Source organism: Serinus canaria, chromosome 6 (assembly GCF_022539315.1).
Source record: "Serinus canaria isolate serCan28SL12 chromosome 6, serCan2020, whole genome shotgun sequence".
NCBI lineage: Eukaryota > Metazoa > Chordata > Aves > Passeriformes > Fringillidae > Serinus > Serinus canaria.
Window position 1 is genome coordinate 29,914,247 of NC_066320.1, and position 22,852 is coordinate 29,937,098.

At 40.4% G+C, this 22,852-nt stretch overlaps 2 protein-coding genes across 2 annotated transcripts in view; one reads left to right on the top strand and one right to left on the bottom strand.

Moving 5' to 3' along the window:
- TIAL1 (TIA1 cytotoxic granule associated RNA binding protein like 1) overlaps nucleotides 1-22,852 on the bottom strand; it is a 256,506-nt gene that overhangs the window by 121,562 nt on the left and 112,092 nt on the right. The gene's annotated exons all lie outside the window — the stretch shown is intronic.
- Nucleotides 24-21,577, top strand: SEC23IP (SEC23 interacting protein). Its single transcript, XM_009087130.4, has 19 exons — nucleotides 24-217; nucleotides 3,741-4,264; nucleotides 5,672-5,867; nucleotides 6,689-6,882; nucleotides 7,198-7,287; nucleotides 8,452-8,572; nucleotides 8,909-8,998; nucleotides 9,655-9,796; nucleotides 11,014-11,222; nucleotides 11,806-11,924; nucleotides 12,481-12,651; nucleotides 13,020-13,115; nucleotides 13,296-13,502; nucleotides 13,656-13,811; nucleotides 14,368-14,470; nucleotides 15,392-15,577; nucleotides 15,990-16,152; nucleotides 18,111-18,211; nucleotides 20,398-21,577. The coding sequence occupies exons 1-18, from the start codon at nucleotides 76-78 to the stop codon at nucleotides 18,190-18,192; spliced, it is 2,991 nt and encodes a 996-aa protein (XP_009085378.3). The 5' UTR covers nucleotides 24-75; the 3' UTR covers nucleotides 18,193-18,211; nucleotides 20,398-21,577.

Consider the following 22,852-nt stretch of genomic DNA (forward strand, 5'->3'; position numbering starts at 1 on the left):
GCTGCGCGCGGCCGCCGCCGCCATCTTGGGTGAGGGCGGAAGGGGCCGGGGCAGGGACGTGGCCGGGGCGCGGCTATGGCGGCGGCGAAGCCCGGGGGAGGCACCGGCACCAACCTGCTCTTCTCCTCCTCCGCCACCGAGTTCAGCTTCAACGTGCCCTTCATCCCCGTCAGCCAAGCGCCGGCCGCGCCGCCCGGCCCCGCGCTGCTGCCCGCCGGTACGGAGAGAGGGAGACCGGGAGGGAGGGCAGCCGGGAGCGCTGGGGATGTGCGGGGTCCCGCCGGGTGCCGCCACGGCCGGGAAGGGGCGGTGGGGCCGGCGGAGTCCCCAGAGCCGAACCGGGTCTCCAAGGGGGGCTGCGGGCCGTGTGGGCTGGACCCGGCGCTGGGGCTCCCCGAGCCGGGTGTCCATGGCGGTGCCTCAGGAGAGACACTGCTCGGGATTACATTTTCCGCTTTCCGGCACTTAATTTCTTCTACTTCCCCCTGCTTTAATGCCTGTGTGTGTGTAGGTTTTAGTGCTGTGTCTAAGGACGGGCGCTCATCATCGCGCTTCCAGCTCCCCGGAGCGTCAGTGCTTCCATTCAGTGCATATTGAATGTTTTCGTGGTTTTTAAACCCCTCTCTCATGTTATCTTCTCTTTTCTCCGTTTGAAAATAGTACGTTAAGCAGCCACCTTAAATATCCTTGCTAATTTAATCCTGGTTCTAATATGCTTTTCTCCTAAAGCTTTGTTGGTGTTCCCAACACATGCGCATGTAGCTTAAAATCTGGTGTTCAGGCAGTTTCAGATAAAGGAATAGATTTTTGGGGGAATGTGTTCAGTCAGAGATTAAAGCTCGAATCATTAGAAATGCATCTAGAAAGCAGATATTTCAAATTTTATTTTATTGTGCATGTTGGGATTGGACTAATAACCTTTGAAGTTCCCTTTTAACCCGAACTGTTTTATGCTGAGTCTTCAAGACTTCATTTCAGCACTGCTGTATCTTAGCTAAAATAAGTATTAATATAGCTGGAAATCAGTGGAGTACTTCTCTGTATATTTAATAAAATGTTTGCCAGCTATGGCTTTGGAATAGTTTTTTAGATCAACTACATTTTTTGGATAAGAGGGATAAAAGCATTAAAATAAAACTTGTACTTACTTGAGGTATCTATGGAGTTGATACATTTACTAATTCCTTTGTGCATTCCTCATAGTTCTTCTTTCATGCAAATACACATTATTTTTCATTTAGAAAATAAAACCACTTTTAAGTGCTGATCTGGCTAGTAGCTTTACACAAATGGCTGTCCTGGCAATTTCCTGAACATTTTGAAGCTGGAGATAAAATCTGATGGGATTTGATTAGTGTGGTGAATCTTTTTCTCTCCATGTGACTTAAAATTTGATCAGGTGAGGATTCATGGTCTTGCAGTTGGAGTGAATTTCAGTATCAGAGGTTGTGGCCCATTCTGTGTCAGTCCAAGTAAGGCCCATGTCCTGTTAAATGTTCTGTCTCCGCAGTCAAGTATGCTCACCATCTCTCCAGCCAGGTGTTGCTGGGACCTTCTTGCTGAGTGGAGTATTTTGTATTAGTAATCATAATTTTAAATTGTGTAAAATGTAATAAGAATCAATCCAGGGATTTGTTTGACACCTGACAGCCACCATTAGGGAGCTGTGTGCAGTCATTCATTTGTTTATCTGTCTCCAAGAGTGATTAGTTAGTGGTTTGAGCTATGCAGTTTGACAATAAGGTGCATTCTCTGGCTCAGGTAACCAATATATTTCCTGTAAGATAGAAGTTCCCAGTGAGGACGTGGACTGATGTCACTTGTGGTTGTCTGGTGACAGTCTGTGAATGACAAAGCTCTGCCTAGTGTGGGGAGGGACTTACAGGAGCTTGACACAGCCACAGGTGAAGAAAGACTGTTCTGTGCATGGGGAGAACACATGTCAAAGCTGTACACTCATTTTTTTACATTTTATGACATGCTTGTTTTTACAACATAGTTTTTGCAAAATTAGGAAAAGTCAAGATAAACAGTAATGTTTTGTGTGAAAACTGCATATGTGTATGTATATAGCTGTAGGGTTTTTTAGGCAGAACTTTGTCACCCTCATTTTGCAAGGAAAGCTGGACTTAGGCTAAATCTCCAAAACCTGTTTGAAACTGGAGAATGGCAGCTGCTTTGTGAACATTCACTTGCTGAAGGCCCTGGAAGCTCTTGGGCACACTGCTGCATGGTTATGGTGGCCTGACACAGTGAGGTGAAGGGCCTGCTCTGCTGCCGGTTGTTTGGGGAAGCTGAGAGTTGACAGTGTGGTTTGCAGTGTGCTTCTCTCTGTCCCACACTGTTTATGAAATGTGAAAGGAAGGTGGATTTTATTGTTTAGAAGCTGAGACCTTTTATTTAGTATAAATGGCTACTGCTTTCAGCTGAGAGATGATCCCCAGGCCTGCCTTTAGAGTGGTCATTGGGTCTTCAGCATTCTCCACGCAGTGATTTTGGTTTTGTTCCTCAAAGTGGGATCAAGTGCTATAAGGGAAAGCAAGAGGAATTTGAGGCAGGTGATGCCTCAGATTGACACTGTCAGCACAGACTAAATAAAAGATGGTTAAAATAGTTCTTTTTAATCTTGGCAGCTGCCTCTTTTATGATTAATTAATTAGCTTCCTAGGGAGACTTCTCTGTGGATTCCCCTGTACTCCCTTGGTGCTCCCTATTACAGGTGTGTTGGCTGTGGATAAAGGCATTTGTTGTTGGCTGCTTGCAGATGCAGAGACTCTTGGTCTCTCTGCCAGGGGACTGAGCAGCAGAGATGCTCTGTGGTGTCTTCCCCACAGCCTGGGCTCATTTGATTGCCAGGCAGGTGAGACACTGCTGGTTTCTGCAGATGGCACTGACTTGTGTTCCCTCAGGAGGCAGTGCTGCTCAGGCCATCACAGCCTGAGGTGAGCTTACTGTGAGACCTCAAATCATGACAAACCTCCTTTTTTCCCACTTGTTCCTAGATCACTGCAAAGTAGAAAACTGTGATTGATCAGGATCTCTTTTTTATTTTCTCCATGTGAAAGGGCATTCATGGCCTTGTATTTTTTAAATCCTCTCCTGCAATTACGCAGAATGATTTTTCTGCATCAGAGAGATGTAGCTCTTATGCAAGTCTAGAGTAGGATTTTTACAGAGAGCTGGACTAAGTCCTGCTCATTAAGTGGCTTGGGATCCTGAGTTATGGCCACCTTGCAAGTCAGATGACAAACCTTGAGAGGGCTCTGCTGAAGGAACAGGCAAGAGTGGACAGTTTAACCTGTAAGTTTAGCCTATTTAGGAATGTTTTTAAGCTCTATCCTAAAAATAGGAGCATAAAGTCCTATGGTTAGTAGATGTTTTCATGATGAAAGGATATGAACCCAAGGTTGTTCTTGCTTTTGAGGGGTAAGTGAAGTTGGAAGGGATTTTAGTGTCTGCCAGACTGCCCTTGGAAGGTCCCGACTCCAGTTATATTTTGGTTTCTTATTTAATATTTGTTGCTTTTTCTGTGTACACAGAGAGACTTTCATGGTCCATTTTAAATGTTCTTGAAGACTTGGTATCTTTTGTTTCATTTTATGATGCGCTGAATCAAGGATGTGTAAGCTTTATGGGGGCCAACAGTTTTGGCCATAGCTGATGCTGTTACAGAACTTTTTGACCCCATGCAGTGATTTGAAGCTCTCACAAGATCTCTGGTGATCCTTTTGTTTTTGCAGACGATTCTGCAGATGTTGGGGAAGAGGACAGCTTCTTGGGTCAGACATCAGCCAGCCCCAACCCACCACAGACTTTCAGCTACTTCTCTCAAGTTCCCAGCAGCAGTGATCCCTTTGGGAATATTGGGCAGCCACCCTTAACAACTGTTTCAACACCTGTTGCTGCACCAGCCTTCTCCAGACCTCCCACTTCACTTCCACTCGTGTCTGGCTCCCAGGATGGGCAAAATGCCTTTTCACCTCATATTCCCAAATCCCAATCATATAGTGCCCCACCCATTTCCCAGGTGGGAATGGCGCCGTACCAGTCCCCTCAGCAGAGCTGTCCCCCGCCTGCCAGCACTGCCCTGCCTGTGGGGACCCCACAGCAGCAGGGCTACAACCCCTACAGGCACACCACCCTGAGCAGCAGGGCCAACCCCTACCTCACCCCACCCCAGCTGCAGCAGAGCCACCCCACTGCCACAGCGTCCCCTGTGCCACCCGTGCAGATGTACCAGACACCCCCGGGGCCGCTGACACAGGTATGTGACGCCTTCTGGCTGCCACAGCAAAACAAGTCGCTTTCCTCTTTCAGCTGTGTGTTTTATCTTTTGAAGATTTTTCTTCTCTGCAAAAAAACCCAGAAGAAGTCTTGAATTGTTTATAACAGGAAAAGCTTTTCACTAGAAGTAGCTTGGAACTCGTGTTCCAGGAAGACTTCCTGATTTTTGAAGTGAGCGTACCCTGAGGCTGTAGCTCTGTGAGCCTCTGGGCATCAGAAACAAAATCAGATTGTGAAGTTCTATTGCTCTTTTCTGTGGGTTTCTGAGTTTGCTGAGTTTCAGCTGTGCTGCTGCATTTTTTGTGCCTCAGCTTTAAATCAGGTCATTCAGCCACTTCAAAGATATGGGCTAAAATCTCTTTTTAAGCTGGTTTTGTTGGTGAAGCCAGATTTTTTTTTAAACTAAGTCACCTAAAATTGTCTGCTAATTCTTTGAAAAAATTGGTTGAGGATTTTGTGTGATATAAAGCAATAATCTTCATTATTTTCTACCTGCACAAAAGCACTATTAAAGTAATGCCAATGGGTTAATAAAACCTGGCATGTTTGCCCTGAAAATAGCAAAAACTGTTTTTATTTTTGCCCGAGCTATTGCTATATTTCTGTTATCATGAATAAAGAATGTGAAGGTTATATAATGAAAAAACATAGCAAAGGCAGTAGAACCTAGACAGTCTGGAGTTTTAGACTGTATAATTTCAGAACTTCTGTTTCTTGGATTTTATATATTGGACAATATTTTGGTGCCCTTTTTTTCTTCGTTTTAAATGTATCATCAATCAAGTCAGTTGATATCAGCTGCTTTTAGTTGTACTGACTGGGATTTTTGTACAATTTGTATGAAATCATCTTTATGTAGGCTGTAGACCTTTCAAAATCAGTTCCTTTTCGTGTGCCACTGATGCTACATTTGAGTTTGGAATGTGCCTGGTCTGATCACTTTGCAGTAAGAGAGCCATTCCTGAAGTAGCCACTTGTTAAAATTGTGAGTCTTTATGCAAAAGCATAATTATATGTAAATGAACAATGAGAAAAATATGGTTTTAGTTTTATGTCAAATTTCGTTGTTGTAAGAAACAAGTTCAGCTCAAGTTTTGAAAATTTAAGAGAATATTTGAAATCTCACTGATTTTAGATAATCATGATGCTAAACTGTGGCAGGTTTTAACAGTGTTTGTGGCAATGAGATTCACATTCTTTCTCAGTTTGAGAAGGTGTAAGTTCTCAAACACATGATAAAGTGGACAATATTTTTAGAATGGAAGGTAATGTTCTTGGGGAGGAAAACATGTAAGAAATAAAGGTTCAGAGTATTCCCTATAGCAAAATATAGAAGAGTTCTGTAAAAACCCTGTGAGACTGAGGTTCTGAACCCATCTCTTTTCAGTTCCCACCATCCCAGTCCCAGCTCCAGCCTGCCAGGCCTGCAGGGCCCCTGGTCCCAGCGCCTCCTGTGCTGCTGCAGAACCAGTACGAGCCAGTTCAGCCCCACTGGTTCTACTGTAAGGAGGTGGAGGACAAGCAAATATGGATGCCATTCAGCATTCTGGATTCTGCAAAACTAGAGGAGGTCTATAATTCTGGTAAGTCCTGTCTTATCCAGAGGTGAGCAGAAGGACTAAAGGAAAATATTGGGGTAATGCCACTCATGTATGTGGCAGTAATAAATAATGGTTTGAAGATGTGTTTTTGCCACCTAATTCATTTCACTGACATCATCACTTCTTGATGCTGTCAGTGTTGAGATGATTTGGGTATCTATAATACATATATATATATATGTATATGTATTTATAGATACTCAAATAGTTATCAGATTTTCATATAGAACACCTTGTTACTTGTGTCTTGGGTTGCCTTTTTGTTAAACTGTGAGTTCTAGAATACGTATTCATATTTGGAAGTTTTTCCAAGCGTTTTGTTATGAGCATATAGAAGCATTCTAGAAGCATCACATTGTTACAAAGCTCTGCCATGGTGTGCCTGTCAGTCCTAATGGCCTAATATTGATCACAGGAGTGGCTGGGGCTGGGCTGAGAGAGCAGAGATGTGTTAATGTGGTAAGCACATGTGGCTGTGTGTCCCAGTACAGCCTGACCTGAGAGTGTGGTGCTGATCAGAGATGTGTTAGTGTGGTAAGCACATGTGGCTGTGTGTCCCAGTCCAGCCTGGCCCCAGAGTGTGGTGCTGAGCACAGAGCAGTGTCAGTGTGGTAAGCACGTGTGGCTGTGTGTCCCAGTCCAGCCTGACCCCGAGAGCGTGGTGCTGAGCACAGAGCAGAGCAGTTTCAGTGTGTTAAGCACGTGTGGCTGTGTGTCCCAGTCCAGCCTGACCCCAGAGTGTGGTGCTGAGCACAGAGCAGAGCAGTGTCAGTGTGGTAAGCACATGTGGCTGTGTGTCCCAGTCCAGCCTGACCCCGAGAGCGTGGTGCTGAGCACAGACGGCGGGCGCTACGACGTGTTCCTGTACGAGCGCCTGAGGAAAGCAGTGTACTGGGACGAGGAGCCCTCGGAAGTGCGGCGCTGCCTGTGGTTCTACAAGGGAGACAAGGACAGCCGCTTCATCCCTTACACTGAGGACTTCAGTGACAAATTGGAGGTTAGTAAGTGGCTGAGACCTTGTTAGTTCATTGTGATAATCACCTTAGAAACAGTTCTTTCTGCTTCATGAAGATGATTTTCAGAGTGCACTTTTTGGAACATAAGCAAATCCTGGAAAGAGGAGTGAGTGTCTAGAAGGCCACATTGCTCCTGCATCAGTCCTGCACTACTGTGATCTAAAATCTGCTTTTGTAGTTCTACATGTGACATTTTTATATAAAGTTGTGTAAATTTTAACTGGAGTGTTACATGAGGCCACAAAATACTGAGAAGGTTGTCATGCTGACTTTGTGTAACTTGTTTACTGTTTCAGGCAGAATATAAAAGGGCTGTAACTACAAATCAATGGCATCGGCGACTTGAATTTCCAAATGGGGAGACAATTGTTATGCATAATCCCAAGGTAATAGATTTTGGCAATTGTCTCACAGTATTCATTAAGGGGGAGTGAGCAAATGGATGGAAGCATAAATCGAATGTGCTCTTAATCTTGCTTGAAACGTAGCAGTTGGTTGTTCTAGTGTGTGTGCATTAAAGATGATCAAGTTTACAGCACACTGAACTTGTGCTTGTTCAGTGTGCTGTCATGTGGTTAAAAGACAGTGCTTTCTGAAACCTAAAGAGAATAAGGGCTTGCATAGTAAATATTTTGGCTAAGCATAACTGGCAGCAAATGGCAAGCAATTTGAATTAGTTTAACCTCAGTCTGTACCAAATGAAATTAAAACAAAGTGCTTTCATGTAGAGAAGAGCATTAATCTAGCTATAAGGTAAATAGTTTCTTTAAGGCCTGAGAAGGTTTCTTCTTATTTTCAGGCCATGAGAAAGTATAGCAAGACAAGTTTTAAAAGTTGTTCTAAATACTCTGTGAACAGTCTCATGTGATTAAAACATGGACTTCAGCCTAATTGATCAATACTGTTAACTGTTCACTTATCACAAATGCAGTAATTAATACACAGAACTATCCAAGGGACAGAAGGAATCATGGTTGCTCCTACTTAAAGTGTTTGATAATCCTGGTTAGGGAATTCTGTCCAGTAAAAGTCTAGAGAAGGAACATTTAAATCACTTGGTGTCATAAATACGAGTTCAGACTGTAAGTACTATAAACAACTGTACTACTGAATTACTCACTTTTTAGGGTTTCTGGACTACTTCAGATGCTGTTGTCCTTCCCTGAGAAGCACTGCACTTATTTTTTTCCATCTTCTCCTTGTCATAGGGTTATTGTAAATCAGGCAGAATTCAAGTTCCTCACATTAGAAGTAATCTGCTAAGGAAGAGTGGATACTGGAGACTAAGACGGAGGAGCTTGAATAATGCTTGGCTTGGGAGTTAAAATGGTTCAGAATCACTGAGCAGGCCCAGCTTCTTCACCTAGTGGTTACTTTGAGTCATCAGTTTGCTTTTCACACTAATGAGGATTTTGTGAAAGAAAACTTTTGATTTTCAGATGAAAGATAAAGCAATCAAAAAGTATGTTGAACTATGCAGTGCTTTCAGACTAACAGTATGAGTCATGAGGGTTTTCTGTGGTTGGAATTGGACACTGTATTTGTTGCAGGTCATAGTTCAGTTCCAGCCTTCTACCACACCAGATGAATGGGGCACCTCTCAAGATGGGCAGGCAAGGCCAAGGGTAGTGAAACGTGGAATTGATGATGACCATGATGAGATTCCTGATGGTAGGTGATGAGATTCCTGGTGCACTTGGGTCTGCACTGGGAGCAGTCAGTTTGGATCTGTGCAGAAGCTGGACAGTAGTGTCTGGAGTGGCTGTGTGCTGTTCATGCCTGGAGTCTAAAGATTAAATTTATTCCTTCATCTCAGCTGTTTGCTGAGGTTATCTGGTTTTGGGTTGTTTTAATCCTGTGGGCTCTGTTATGTCCTGAACCATGTTATATAATAGGCTTTATTGAACAAGTGTGTATTACACTTGCTAGACTGTCAACTTCACTCCTGCTCTACATATTGATACTCTGAATGTTTTCTTTTTTTTTTTTTTTTTTTTTCTTCTACAGGAGAAATGTCCCAAATTGACCATCTGGTATTTATGGTTCATGGCATAGGTCCTGTATGTGACTTGAGATTTAGAAGCATCGTTGAATGTGGTAAGTTTGGGCTTGTATAATGAGCAGTGGCATTCTTGCTGTTTAAATGTGGCTCTCTCTAGCTCATATTCAGATAAGCACGTCTTTATAAGTTTTTTGTAAAGAAAAGTCTCTAATGTTAAGAAATTCAATTTTTTCATTATTATTTTCCAAAGGCAGAATCTGTGTCCTGTCAAACTTGAAGCTTTAGCTGTTATTACTAGTTCTCAATATCACACTTGCATGGTGATTTGGGTTTTGGGATGGGTGGTGAGTGGGAGTTTTTTGGTTGATTGTTTTTTTTTCTTTTTCTTTCTGTGGTGTGAGTGGATGTGTTTGCTTTGTGCGGCTTGTGTGTGTGGTGTGGTTTTGTGTTTGCTTTTTTTTTTTTTTTTTTAAGTACACTGGTACAACTGAGTAAATTAGGAAAGCTCTGTCTGATTATGGAGTGAACAGGCAGTCATTGTGAGATGAATAGAAGCTTACTAAAAAATCCAATCTAATAAAAATGAGTACTTTCTTATTGTTAGAATGGTAATACTTGAAAAAATTTTTCCAGTTTTCAATTTCCATCATTTGTATCCTGAGTATCTGTGAAATTAAGGGGAAGGAGGAACAATTGGTGTGTTACTTGAGTACTGCAGCTACCAGATTTTCATTATTATTTTTCTTCACAGTTGATGATTTTAGGACTGTTTCTCTGAAGTTGTTGCAGACTCACTTTAAGAAGTATTTGGAGGAACGCAAAGTGAGCAGGGTGGAATTCCTTCCAGTTCACTGGCACAGTTCTCTGCATGGAGATGCAACAGGTGTAGACAGGTGAGGACATTGTTTAATGTTGAAAACATCTTAAAAGCTGTTGTTTAATGGGTTATGGAAAGTGGGGAAAAAGAGCAGTTCATATGCATGACTGGATTAGAGAATTGCACATTTTTTAAATTAACATTTTGATGAGGAGTATTTGGAAAGCTGGAAGGGCATGAGGAATATCTCTCTTGTTTATTTTCTTGCACACAGCTTTTCAGTACTGGCTTTGCATGAGAGTGGCCAGTGCATGATACCTGATGATGAGTGGGTGTGTAGAGATTGTGATCACAAGGATGAGGTGGTGGGCCTGGAGATGTTCTGTCCATGAGGTGTGCACAATTTAGAGTAGAGTTTTCTATTCTTTACTTTCCTGCAGTCTGATTGAGTTTCACTCTAGCAGTTATTTCTGAGGAAGGCATTGAGCCTTCTGTCCAGTCCCAGAGAAGTGCCTGAATTATGATTAGCTAATGGGTTCTATTTTTCAAGCCAAGTATCTATATTTGGATAAGAATGTTACAGCATTTAAAAATCTGTTTTAAAATCCCTTCTCTGTGCCTACCCCTTTGCTGTGACTTCACATTTCAAGCTGTTTCCCTTGCTCAAAGCTGGGGAAGCAAAAATTGTGAGGGTGCCAACCTGTGGCACTTAGAGCGATGCTGATGTTCTCCAGACTGTTGTAGCTCAGTCAAATCACACTGCTTTCCTCCAGCCTTGGTGTTTTAGTTGCATTTGAGCACTGCATGAGGAGGGATCCTTATTCTGTTAATCAAACCAGGCAGTCTCAAGTCTATAGCAATTCCAGCGCAGCTGTCTTGACTCCAGGCAAGCAGATGGTGATGCCAAGCTTCTTTTTCAAAAAGAGAGTATTACCATTCTGTGAGTCTAATTTTATATGCAAGTTCCTTTTTCTTTTCCACTTCAATCTGCTCACCAAACTTCCCTGGTACTTTCATATGAGAGTAGTGTTGGAATAGAGAAGAGGTTATTTCAGGCATTCCTTAAGCCTGGAGAGGAGAAAAAAAAAGAGCTGTATCTTTCTGAAATATTGCAATCAGCAGGTACCATTAATGTGTGAATATGCAACGAGGCCAGAAGGCTGTATGGGTTTTTAAAATCTCTTTAGAGACCCTTTCTGTAGCATTTACATTGCATTAATTTCAAAAGCTAACAAAGTTCTCACCAGCGTTTCTTAAAAGCCTTTCATGCTTTTAACGATTCTGTGTTACCAGGAACATAAAGAAAATCACTTTGCCGAGCATTGGTCGCCTGAGGCACTTCACCAACGAAACGCTGCTCGACATCCTGTTCTACAACAGCCCCACCTACTGCCAGACCATCGTGGATAAAGTGGGCATGGAAATGAACCGTCTGTACGCGCTCTTCATGAGCCGCAACCCCGACTTCAAAGGGGGAGTCTCTGTGGCCGGGCACAGCTTAGGTGATTATCCGAGGAATGCTGCTTTTATCCCAGATCAGTTCCTCTTAAAAGGAAAACGGCCCCTTTGTTATGCATAAAACTCAAATTAGCTGTTAGGGCATGGCTATCTTTCAGAAGAACTCCTCTCAACAACTGAGTTTATCTTGCTTTGAGAGAAAGTTAGTACTTCCCTTCATGGAAACTTAGTATCTAATCTGTGTTTAAAAGTTAACAGGTTATCTGGTGACTTGTTAGGTGGGTGATGTCTGTGTCTCAGAACCCCCAGTTAATAAAAGTATAATCATTTTTCGGAAGGTAGAATTAAGTGTTAGAACAGAATATTGACATACTGGTTTGGACTGGAACTTTTTCTCCAGTAAATCAAGCAGTCTCAGGTGTTTAAGAAAAAATAGTTTAGTCATGGCAACTACAAAAGGGGTTGCTTTGGGCTTTTTATGTTCAAGTTAATATATGAGTATTTTCATTCAGCCACCTCTTGATCAAACTGTACTGTGCCATTACCATTGCATATAAATCTTGCTCAAGATTTAAGGACAGGAAAACCTGATCTTTTCCCCAAATCAACTCTAATTCCTGTTTGCAGGTTCCTTAATTCTATTTGACATATTGTCTAACCAGAAGGACTTGGCTTCATCAGTAAATTCTGGACCATTCTCTGGTGTTAATGGGAATGTGAAGGACGTGGCTGTTCATGATAAACAGGTAGTTTGCAAACTGGTCTTTCCAGGCCTATAGATCTGATATTTTCAATCTTTTTTTTTCTTAACTTTTCAGAATTTATTAGCTGAACCAAGTCTGTGGGTTTTGATAGTACATTTAAACATGTTAATGGAAATATGCTGTTTTGTAAATATTGTAATTTCTCTTAAGTTTCAAGTAATGGCCACTTATGAAATTTGGTGGTGAAAATCAGCTTTGACCCTTGTGAACATGTAACTTGGTCTAACAGTAAATGATAGAAGGTATATAAAAGGGAGAGAATCTATTTTTAGACTAGAAATGGTGACCAGTTGTTTGAGGAATAAAAGGAAGCATTTTGGAGTGTTTTGTCTCTCATAGTAATTTTCTCAATATTTATTCTGCAGTTCTGCTTTAGTGGAAAATCTGTGTCTTGCTTCACTAAAAATGGATATATATTTACAGAGCTTGCTTGATAATGTTTTTAAGAGAAAATAGTTAAACTTGGTTTTGCTTGCTGCTTACTGGCTTTTCCACTGTTAGAGGGTGTGATTCTGTTTGTGTGCTATATTTTGTTGAGATGACTGAAGATACCAGTTCCTTGGGCTCCTCCATTGCTACTTCTGCTGATGACCTTTGTGAGGCTGAAGCAGAGGAAGACGTTCCCACTCTGCAGAAGACTCTGGAAATGCTCAGTTTGTCAGAGTACGTGAGCACCTTCGAAAAGGAGCGGATCGACATGGAGTCTCTGGTACTGAAACCTTCACTTGTGGGGGTGCCCAGGGAATGGAGGTTAATGTTTGGGTTTTCTTCTTGTTGTTTTGTTTTTCCTCTCAGTGGCCATGAGAGCAATTGCAAAGATAAGATAATCAATGCATGACTTGAAGACTCAGTGTTCTGCAGCTCTTGTTGTTTTTTCTTGATGTGGTGCATCCACCCAGTTATGTTGGGCACTTTGTGTCATGTCTTTATGATTTTATGTATTTTCTGTAGCTTTATAAATTGACTTAACACAGTCATTGCCAATATGAAATTATGCATTTTACTAAAAAAGTTGTAAGTATTTTTTCTACTAGAAAAATGTATTTTGATGTTTGTGTTTGGTGTTTGTTTCTTTAGCTCATGTGTACAGTTGATGACCTGAAAGAGATGGGGATACCTCTTGGACCAAGAAAGAAAATAGCTAATTTTGTAAAAGACAGAGCAGCCAAGCAGGTAAATACATATTTCAGGATGGAAATTAAAAGTTGTTAAGCAAATGTAACTGACTTCCTTGCTGTGGAGTAGCTTATATTCTTGAACACTCTTGTTAACATCCTGTATATATTAAAGGAATTTTGACAGCTGTGAAATTAACCTTTTTTTTCTCCCTAACTTTAAAACTTTTCTCAAAAGGACCAGAAGAAAGCAGCAGCAGAAAAGAAAGCAGTGCTGGCTGCCACAATCCAGACTCAAGAAGACACCCAGAAATCAAAAGAGGGAGTTTCTCCTGTCTCACCTTCAGAGTCTGGTCAGATGCACTCAAAGAGGAAGCTCCCAGTTGGTGCATCTGTGTCTTCTGTGAACATTGACTATGAGTATTTTGAAATTGGAACTGGCCAGGTGAGACTGTGTAGATCTAAATGATTTGAGCTGTTTAAAAGATTTGATCAATCCTCTCTTTTCACTATAATTTTTTTAATGTTGATGACCTTTTGCTAGTTCATTTGAAGCTGACTGTTCTGAGAGATGATGTGTCTGATTTCTCTCTGGTAGGTTTCTGTGGTTTACAGTGCACTGGACTTTGAACCAGATATTTTCTTTGCTCTTGGTTCCCCTATTGGTGTATTCCTCACTGTGAGGGGTGTGGAGAAGATTGATGAAAACTACAGACTCCCTACCTGCAAGGGGTTCTTCAATATCTATCACCCAGTGAGTAGCATTGCATTTGACATTAGATTTTAGTTAATGTAGATGACAAAAAAGGTAGACTACTAAGTTTTACTTTCTGAGCATTATACCTCTTGTTTCCCTCTGTACATTTCCTAAAACATTTCCAGGCATGGATTGTTTTCATAATATTTGCCTTGTTTCTTTTCAGAATTAAGGAATTTTGGGGGGAGAGTTGTTAGGGTTTTTTAAATTAATTTGAGGTCACTCTTGTAGATTTTTATGTAATAGTTGTATTTTTACATGCAGTGTTTGTCCTCCTCTGTCTCGTTTAACTGTTCAACAGTGACACATTGATAGAGATTGAATGCAAGGAAATCTTGCTGTTCTGTTTCCACATTAGAGTCTCCTTCTGTAGAAGGACAAGAGCAAAGTAGTTCATGAACCTGCTTTATGTCATGAACTTCTGTAAATTCAGATAGTGCAGAATTCAAAAATGGCTGTTTATAATCCATAAATAGGGCTTTTTTTTCACTGAAATGTGATAATTATTCTAATTTTAAAGATAACTAAATGTCAATGTGTTGTCTCTTAACAGCTTGATCCAGTAGCTTACAGGTTAGAACCGATGATCATTGAAGACCTGGATTTAAAACCAGTTCTCATTCCACATCATAAAGGCAGGAAAAGACTTCATCTGGGTAAAAAGAAAACTTACTTCATATGGATCGTATTCAGTATTTCTTATTTGATGCATCAGAATATTGTAAGATTTTAAGAGACTAATTAATATCCCTGGATATCTGACTCCATATTTTTCCAAACATCAGAGGTGATTCCACCCAGCCCCATAAGCTGGGCATTCACAATTCCATTCAAAAGTAAAAATCACATTTCCTCCAGATTTAACCTTCTCATTACCAAAGTTCTATTAAAACATTGCTTTACATTGCTTGATCACCTTCATTTGTTAGAAGCTGTGAAACAGAAACTAAATTTATTGGTGTCCCTAACGACCACTATGGTGTGTTCAACCAGAGTCTGTTCAGTGTTGGGAAGCGTGAAGGAAAAGGAGGTTTTGTGGCCATTGGAGGGCAAGGACTGACTTTGTTGCTCCTGGCTGCACATCAGACCAAGGTGCTCCATGTAAATTTTCCACATCTGATAAGGAAAGTCAGTTTTGCTGTTGTGCAAGTTCATAGAGCCCTCCTGAAAGCCCCTGTTCAGGCACTTGGAGGGATTCTGCAGCATCTGCCCTTTGGAATTGTCCAGTAGAGTGAGTCTGCTTTGCTGGACTACACAAGATACTTGTTTCAGGTTACAACTCTCCAAAAGTGTGTATAGTAAAGGAGAAAAATATGCTCTGTTGCTCCTTATTGTTTTGACTTTGATCTAGGTGGATTCTTTGACCCATTTAGTAAGAAGTCACTTGTGTATTAATTGTATTTCACCTGATCTTTTCAAATGGAATAGAGAAGCAAGAAACATGCTATTTATGACATAGAGGGCTTGTTTCCGCTGGTATTGGGATGTTTATTGAACAGAACTTTATCATTCTGGTTTTAATTGGTAATTTTAAATCCTTCTGAATTAAATTTTTGGTGTGTTTTTTTCTTTCTCAGAGCTGAAAGACTCTCTGTCTCGGATGGGATCTGATCTGAAGCAGGGCTTTATTAGCTCTTTGAAGAGTGCGTGGCAGACCCTTAATGAGTTTGCCCGTGCTCATACATCTTCAACCCAGCTGCAAGCAGAGCTGGAGAAAGTAGCAAACCAAATTAAAGAGGAGGAAGAAAAGCAAGTGGTGGAAGGTACATGGACACATTATTGGTTTTTCTGTAACCTCCTTGTCTCAAATAAGTTGACACTTGAGTATCCCAGTGACTGTTTGCTATTGATTTTCCTGACCCTGTTGAGGAGGTCTCTGCTAAATGCCAGGTTCCCTCCAAAGCTGCTCTGTCGCTCTCCTCCTCAGCTGGGTATGGGAGTGAGTTCAGGGAGAGATCACTCAGCAGTTACTTCTTAAGAAAACTGTTTAAACTGTTAGGAAAGGAGTAAGCCTATAGTTCAGTAACCTTTCTGAACCATGCTGGGCAGTTTAGGTTATTATTGTCTTATCACAAACACTTTTAATTACAGCAGAAAAAATGGGTAATGTTTCTTAATTATAGTCAAGCAGTCTGTGCTTGGAAATAGTTTAAATGTGAAGCTCTTTGATTTTAGCTGAGAAGATCTCTGAAAGTGCAGACCCTCCAAAAGATGAAGATGTTTCAGTGAAGGTTGGGATGCTGAACGGAGGGCGTCGCATTGATTATGTTCTACAGGAGAAACCAATAGAAAGCTTCAATGAGTACCTGTTTGCATTGCAGAGTCACCTGTGCTACTGGTAAGGGGAGAAATCTGTGATTCCAGAAATTCTTCTTAAGGGACCCAGTATAGGGGATTGTCCAGGAGTGTCAGGCTCAGGGTGTTGTGCTTGGATGTCACTATTTGTTAATCCTATTTCAAAGTAAAATTCTGTGTTAGCACACAGTGAACAAATCTGTTTGTAATAAAGACATTGCACACTCTGCTCTTGACTTTTGACACTCCAAACACACTTTTTTAGCTACTGTCATTTTCAAAACAAGGGGAACTCTGAAGCATTTTCACAACTGTAGCGTTTCAAATAAAACTGTTCACTAAGGATTTTTATTAGACTACAAAAAGTGGTAAAACTTTATTGCTTCTTCTGGCAGAGCAAAGGATGTGTGAGCCATATTTAACAACACACCTTGGTATGTAATAGTCAACCTTGGGTGTCAGCTGTGAGCTGTGCAAAGTGATGTTGGTGAGGGAGGAGTGACTGGTCTCTCATTTAGAGTTCACTAGGTCTGAGTGCTCTACTTTCTTTCTGAAGGTTTTGATTCTCAGTAGTTAATTTTAGCAGCAGGCTTTTTTTCCAGACGTTAAAACACAGCTCTGAAGGCATTACTTGAAGGGTCTCATTAGAGCCATCATCAATGAATGATGAAGCTCAGCATCTGCCAGAGGAGGCGTTCCCGGGGCTGCTGTGAGCACTGGGCTCTGTCAGGGTGACCCGGTGGTGGCAGTGCCGTTCCACGGGCAGGGCTGAAGGGACCGGAATTCCTTCCACAGGGTGGCAGCCGATCACTGCCAGGATTTTAAAAGCTTGGTACCCGTGGCTGTTTTTGTCATTCGAGGAAGGAAGATAAGCACGGTGATTAATGACCCGAATAGGAGAGCATTTTTTCCTGAAGAATAGTGGGAAAAGCTTTAAATGAAATGCTCTGAGTGTTGGAGAGATTGGAGCTTCTGTGTTGAACCTTTTGCTTGTTCGTTTGCTTCTCATTTAATGCAGAGACCATCAAGAAATGTCTGTGCTGAATTGTGGAATATGCATGTATTCCTTTAGCTTGCATGTTTAATTCTGTTTTGGTGTTCTGCAAATCAGGTTCCTCACGTTTGGAGGATCAGAGTTCTGACTATCTAAATCTCCTTCACTGGTTCCCTATATGATTTATTTTAAAAAATACAGGAAGCTGCCTTATCTAACAACTCCTGTAGCTCTGGAACTTTGTTAAAATTTGCCTGCTTAACATTGTTATTTTTGTATGTTGGTATTGTTTATGTGTGTTTAAATAGCATTTTATAGATGAAGAGGAAGAATAAATCTCTTCATGTTAACTTTAGATTCAGACAGTCTGAAGCTTTGATTTTTGAAAAGAGGAGAGAAAACAGTCACTTGGAATCATGGCATTTGAATTATACTAATCTTTAAATTATTGGAGAGCTATCTAACATTTTAGTGGTAAGCAAGAGAGGAAGACTACGAGTGTTTAACAGAGTCTACAATTAAGAGTCTGCCAGTTAGAGAAGAATTAGAATATTGCTGCTAGAACTGGGCTAATTAATGGAGTGGGACAAAATGAATAGAATAAAGTGTGGAATATATTCAAGACAAAAAGTGAAACTTTGTTTGAGATTAAGATGAGGAAGTAACATCAAAGAAGTGGTTAGAGGAGGGGATTTGGAGTTGCAGCATTGGAAGTTAGGGAGGAGGAAATGCACTGGAAAAAAGGTAAATGCATAGGCTGGGGTTGATAGCAGAACTAACTCAAAACTTGTGTAGAATTATAGCTTGAAGGAAGCTGGTAGAAGTAAGGCCATGTTCATGATAACTAAATACTGGGCCAAGAGGTTGTGCAAAGTCTTTGGAGAGCTGAAATAGGATGGAATGTGACTTAGGAGAATTAGAAGATGGACCATAATGAACTAACCTTTTCCTCTTTTTTTTTTCCCTTCCCTTTTTTCCTTTTATTTTATTTATTTCATTCCTCATAGGGGATCTGAAGACACTGCCTTGCTATTTCTCAAAGAGATATACAGGACCATGAATATCAATCCTGAGCAGCCACAGCACTGATGTATAAACACATGAATTTGTAAGTTTGCTCTAATGTAACTTCTGTTCTCATATCAAATTCAGCTGCAGCTTAGATGTCTTTACTTTCCCCTTCTCCTCTGAAGTTCAAATTATGAAGCAGACAGCCATTAAATGTCATTTTGATTGCAAAAACAATTTCTAAACTTGAATGCAGAGTAAGTCTTTTTCTTCTTCCTTTCATTTCCAGCAGATATTTGATGTTAGTGCTTTTGGTACTGGATAGTAACTGCCACAACAAATACAACCAAAGTATGATCTCTTTCTTATGCTTCTCTCTCAGTTCTTTTGTTCAGTGAATGTTCAAGAATAGGAAAATTTGGTGAAATCGGATATGATGAAACTTTATTTACAGTTCAGAAGATTAAAGAACCCCAAAAGTGTTTCACTGGTGAATGTAAATACTGGGTTGGTTGACCAATGGTGCACATTTGTCACCAAAAAGCTGTTTGTGTCCTAAGAAGGTGTTAAACATTGCTATTGATAAATTAATGAGACCCTTTTATAGGTCAGTATTTTATTATCTTTGTATAGATTAAGAATTTCAGTATAACAAGTGAAATGACACAGCATGGAAATCTACTTTGAAAAGAAATTAAATGCATGTTACAATTGAGTATCTTAGATCTGAAATATTCTTGCAGGTATTTTTATCTCAAGATGTAGGTTTCCAGACTAAGGATCTGCATTGTACCAGTTTGCATCACTGGTTGTTACAGAAAAGAAAATACTTTCTTTTGAGAGGCAGGGAAGAAATAATATGCACCTTGCCTTTTTGGAATCATACAAGATAGTTTCTGATGTATTTCTCCATTTTCAGAAGAGCTGATAATGTCAAGGTACATAAAGACCCAGCATGAAGAGAAATGCTTGACATTTCAGGGGAATATTTTAGGTATCTTTCATTGCTACCATACAGTTTTAGTACTCTTTTGTAACAGAATGCTTCTGATGGTCAGTTGATAGCAGCTTTTTTTTTTTTTTTTAATGTCAAGGCTGATCAAATGCATTTCTTTAAAGCGTGGAGAGGTAAAAGGAAAAAGGCACCAGCTGGCTGCACAGCTCTGACTGTGGTGTATCAGTCATCACAATGGCTTATGCACACTCTCAAGTCACAGTTGCAGAATTTTTTCTCTGCTTCTATTTCTTTATGATGGCTCTGGTTGAAATCATAGGAGTCTCATTGCAAAGGGAATGCCTTTCAGCCTCATTGCAGGGGGAGTGTGATGATTTATCAGTGCAGAGCTCAGAGGAGTTTGGTGCTCAGCTGCAGCAGACACTGGAATAATTCTTGTTTTTTCATTGGGAGCTCCACTGTTGGGAGACAGTTCAGCAGGATGTCACACAGCAAAGCACAGTCAGGGAAGTCTTTAATTCCATCAGGAATTGTTCACAATGTCCCCCAGCACTGGTTTGACTGGACAGTCTTTGAGACTGGGATTCAGATAGCAGAGGCATAAGGAGGGCAGATTGCACTGAAGTGGTGTCTTGGGAAGGCTGCACACCACAAGCCAGGAATCTTTTCCACATGACAAGAAATGTCTTTACATGTGCTGAGTTAAATATTATCACATCACAAGGAATCTGGAATTACTGAAGTGGAAAATTCTCCCTCAGTGTTAGCAGTCATGAGGGTTTTTTTTCCTTTTTTTCTGTTCTTTTAAGACCTTCAAATGTGAAAGGTGGCAGTGTGAAGGTAATTATTACCAGTGGTGCCTCTGACAGCAACATCCATTTTATTTTGTGTGAATGACTTGATTTAGCTCTTCTAGAAGCTGCTCTTTGTGAAACAGTAGTGTAAGGTTTCATATAAACAATGGAAAGAAGTACACCAGCAGATTAAACCTTGGACATATAAACTGTCACTGTCCTCACTAGGATAATTTATTACCAAAAGCTAAAAAATCTTAACAGCTGGTTAAAATGTATAATAAATGACACCCTATTAGCAGTTGTGAGCTTTTTCTGTTTGCAGTTGTAATTGCCAATTTGTTTCCACAGAAAGTACATTTCAGAGGCTTACTGCATGAAAAGTTTGATTAAAAACATGTATGGATTTTTAGATCTTTTTGAGCCCTCTTGAAATTGAATGGTTGCATATTGAATTTGATCAGTACTACTGCAGGAATAGAAAACCTGATAGTTTTCCTATTTCCAATATGTCCATGTTCTGTTCTCTCTGCACAGCCATACCCATTGCTCCAGCAGACCTGGTGAAAAACCCTCTGAAGAACATCTGGTATTTTCAGAGTTGCATATGAGAGGAATAAACATCTGAGGTTTTTTTTCCTGCCATTCCAGAACTTGCTTGGATTCTACCTTCTTGTGTCACTTCAAGCAAACTTAAGCTATGAGATGATCAGGACTGTCATTCAGGAGATGGATGGAATGACACAGTTTTGATCTTAAATCAGCTCAATTGTACCATTGCCAAAAATAAGGTGATTGAAGAAGGTTTTTTTGGCATGCAAATCATAACTTTCTCCTTCAGCTCTCCTGTCTCAGCTGGCTGCCAGACATGCTTTGCCTACCAAGGCAGCATGTCCTCAGTAAAAAGGACTTGATGAGAAACAGCAATAATCTGCTATTCTTGACACATTTGTTCATGCCCCTTTAAGAAATGAAATGTGAACTGAAATTATCACCATCTTTAATACAGATTACACAAACCAGTTCATATTTACTAAAAACTAGCAACCAGAATAATTTTCTTACTATTGTAAGTGTGATGGAGATAATTTTATAAAGACCTTTTTAAGCCTCTGTTAAGAGTTTTATTGTGGCTTTTTTTTAAGTAAAAATGAACTTTTGACTTTGAAAATATTAGAAGTTTGTTACAGCTAGTTCAGTGTTCACATATCCTGAAATGAGGAACGATTTAAAATGACATTCTGATCTGGTAATTATAGAATCACAGGCTATTCTAAGTTAATTAAGGCAATTTTAGTGAAACTAGGCTGCAGTTATGAGAACTAAAACACTTACCTTGACCTTGCAGCTTAACATCTCAGAACTGTTACTGTAAATAGGAACCTGAAGCTTATGGGTGCTAGATAATAATCTAGATCCAGCCCTGCAATCCAGACTCCATTTTCATGTAATGAGGTTGAGGTGAGTCAGGTATTGTGAAACCCTTGGAATTAATGTCTCTGAGTACTGAGCTTCTGTAGCTTTCCTCTGGCTTCAATTTACACATACATTGTGGCTTTCCATAATATTAATGGCTTAACCTTATTCCTGAATATTTGCCTCTGTTATTGCAGTAAACAAACTTTGAAATGCAGTATGGTTTTTTCCTTGATATATGTAAAATACACATTATTGTGTATACAAATGGATGGCTGTAATTAAAATTACCTTACTTCCAGCGGGTCTTTTCAACAAGGTTTTGTATTTAATCACACAAAATAGTTTGGAGGGTTGCTTAGTCCAACTTCCCTGCTTAGTGCCTTGTTCAAGGCTGGAGATCCTTTGCCTCTCTGGCCCTGTTGTAGTGTTTGACTGCTAGGATTGCAATTTTTTTTCTCATGCACTGTTGAAATTTTCTGGGTGGGGTTTGTGTCTGTGGCCTTTTGTCCTTTCTCTGCATCTTCAAGAATAGCATCTCTGTCTTCTCTTGTACTCTCACATTTGATAGCTGAGGACAACAAGGAGATTTTCCTGTTTGGCTTCTCAAGACCCAACACTTCCCTTGGCATCTCCTTGCCTGCCACAGGCTCTGACCCTCTAGTGAGTTTTGGGGCTTCCCACTGAACTGGCTTTCCAATATCCTTCTTGCTTTGGGGAGAAAGTTTGCCAAAGGAAACTGTATTCAAAACAAACAAATGTCTTTGCATCTTTATAAATTACCCTGTCAGACAGATTTTTTTTTTAAGCTTTACAGTGTCCTTTGTTAGTTAGAATAAAAATTTTTTAAATATATGTATATACACAACACAAACACTGGTCTCATTTTCACGTTAAATATCAGTGTGGAGTGTTATATACATTTGTATTTATCTCTGTGCCACACTGAGCAATTTGATGAGTTTGTTAAATAGCACTTTTAGGCAGGTGCTGGGCTGTGACACATCCCCTTGGGAGGGGACAGCAGCACCAAGGAACAGTCAGATTTTATGGGTGTGTGACAGGAGTTGCTGCAGGGGAACCCTGGCAGGCAAAGAGCTGCCTTGCAGTGGAAGGGGGAACAGGAGGATGCTGCAGGAATGAGGAGCATCTGGAGAGCAGAAATTGGTTGGGGAATATGGCATAAAAATAGTTTAGTTATAGAAACAAAAAATGGGCTGCAACTACAGTAACAAGCCATTCTTACATCTTAAAAGCAAATGGAAGTTTGGACATAAAGGAAGGAAAAATGAGTGTAACCTATGGTTATATAAAACAAAGTAAGTAAAACAAATTGAGTTTATAGAGTGATTTTAAATCTGCTACAAATGAATAGTTTGCTTCCTCAGCAGAAATCTTCCTTGTGTGCTGCAAGACACACCATACACAGCACAGCTTCCAGTATTTCCAGGAAATTTTATTTTTGGATGTATTATAATGCATAATCAAACAGGTAAGGCTAATTACACTTTAGTTAGTCAATCCACATACAAAAAAATTCAAGTTTTCCCTGCTATATTTTCATCTGTGATGAAGT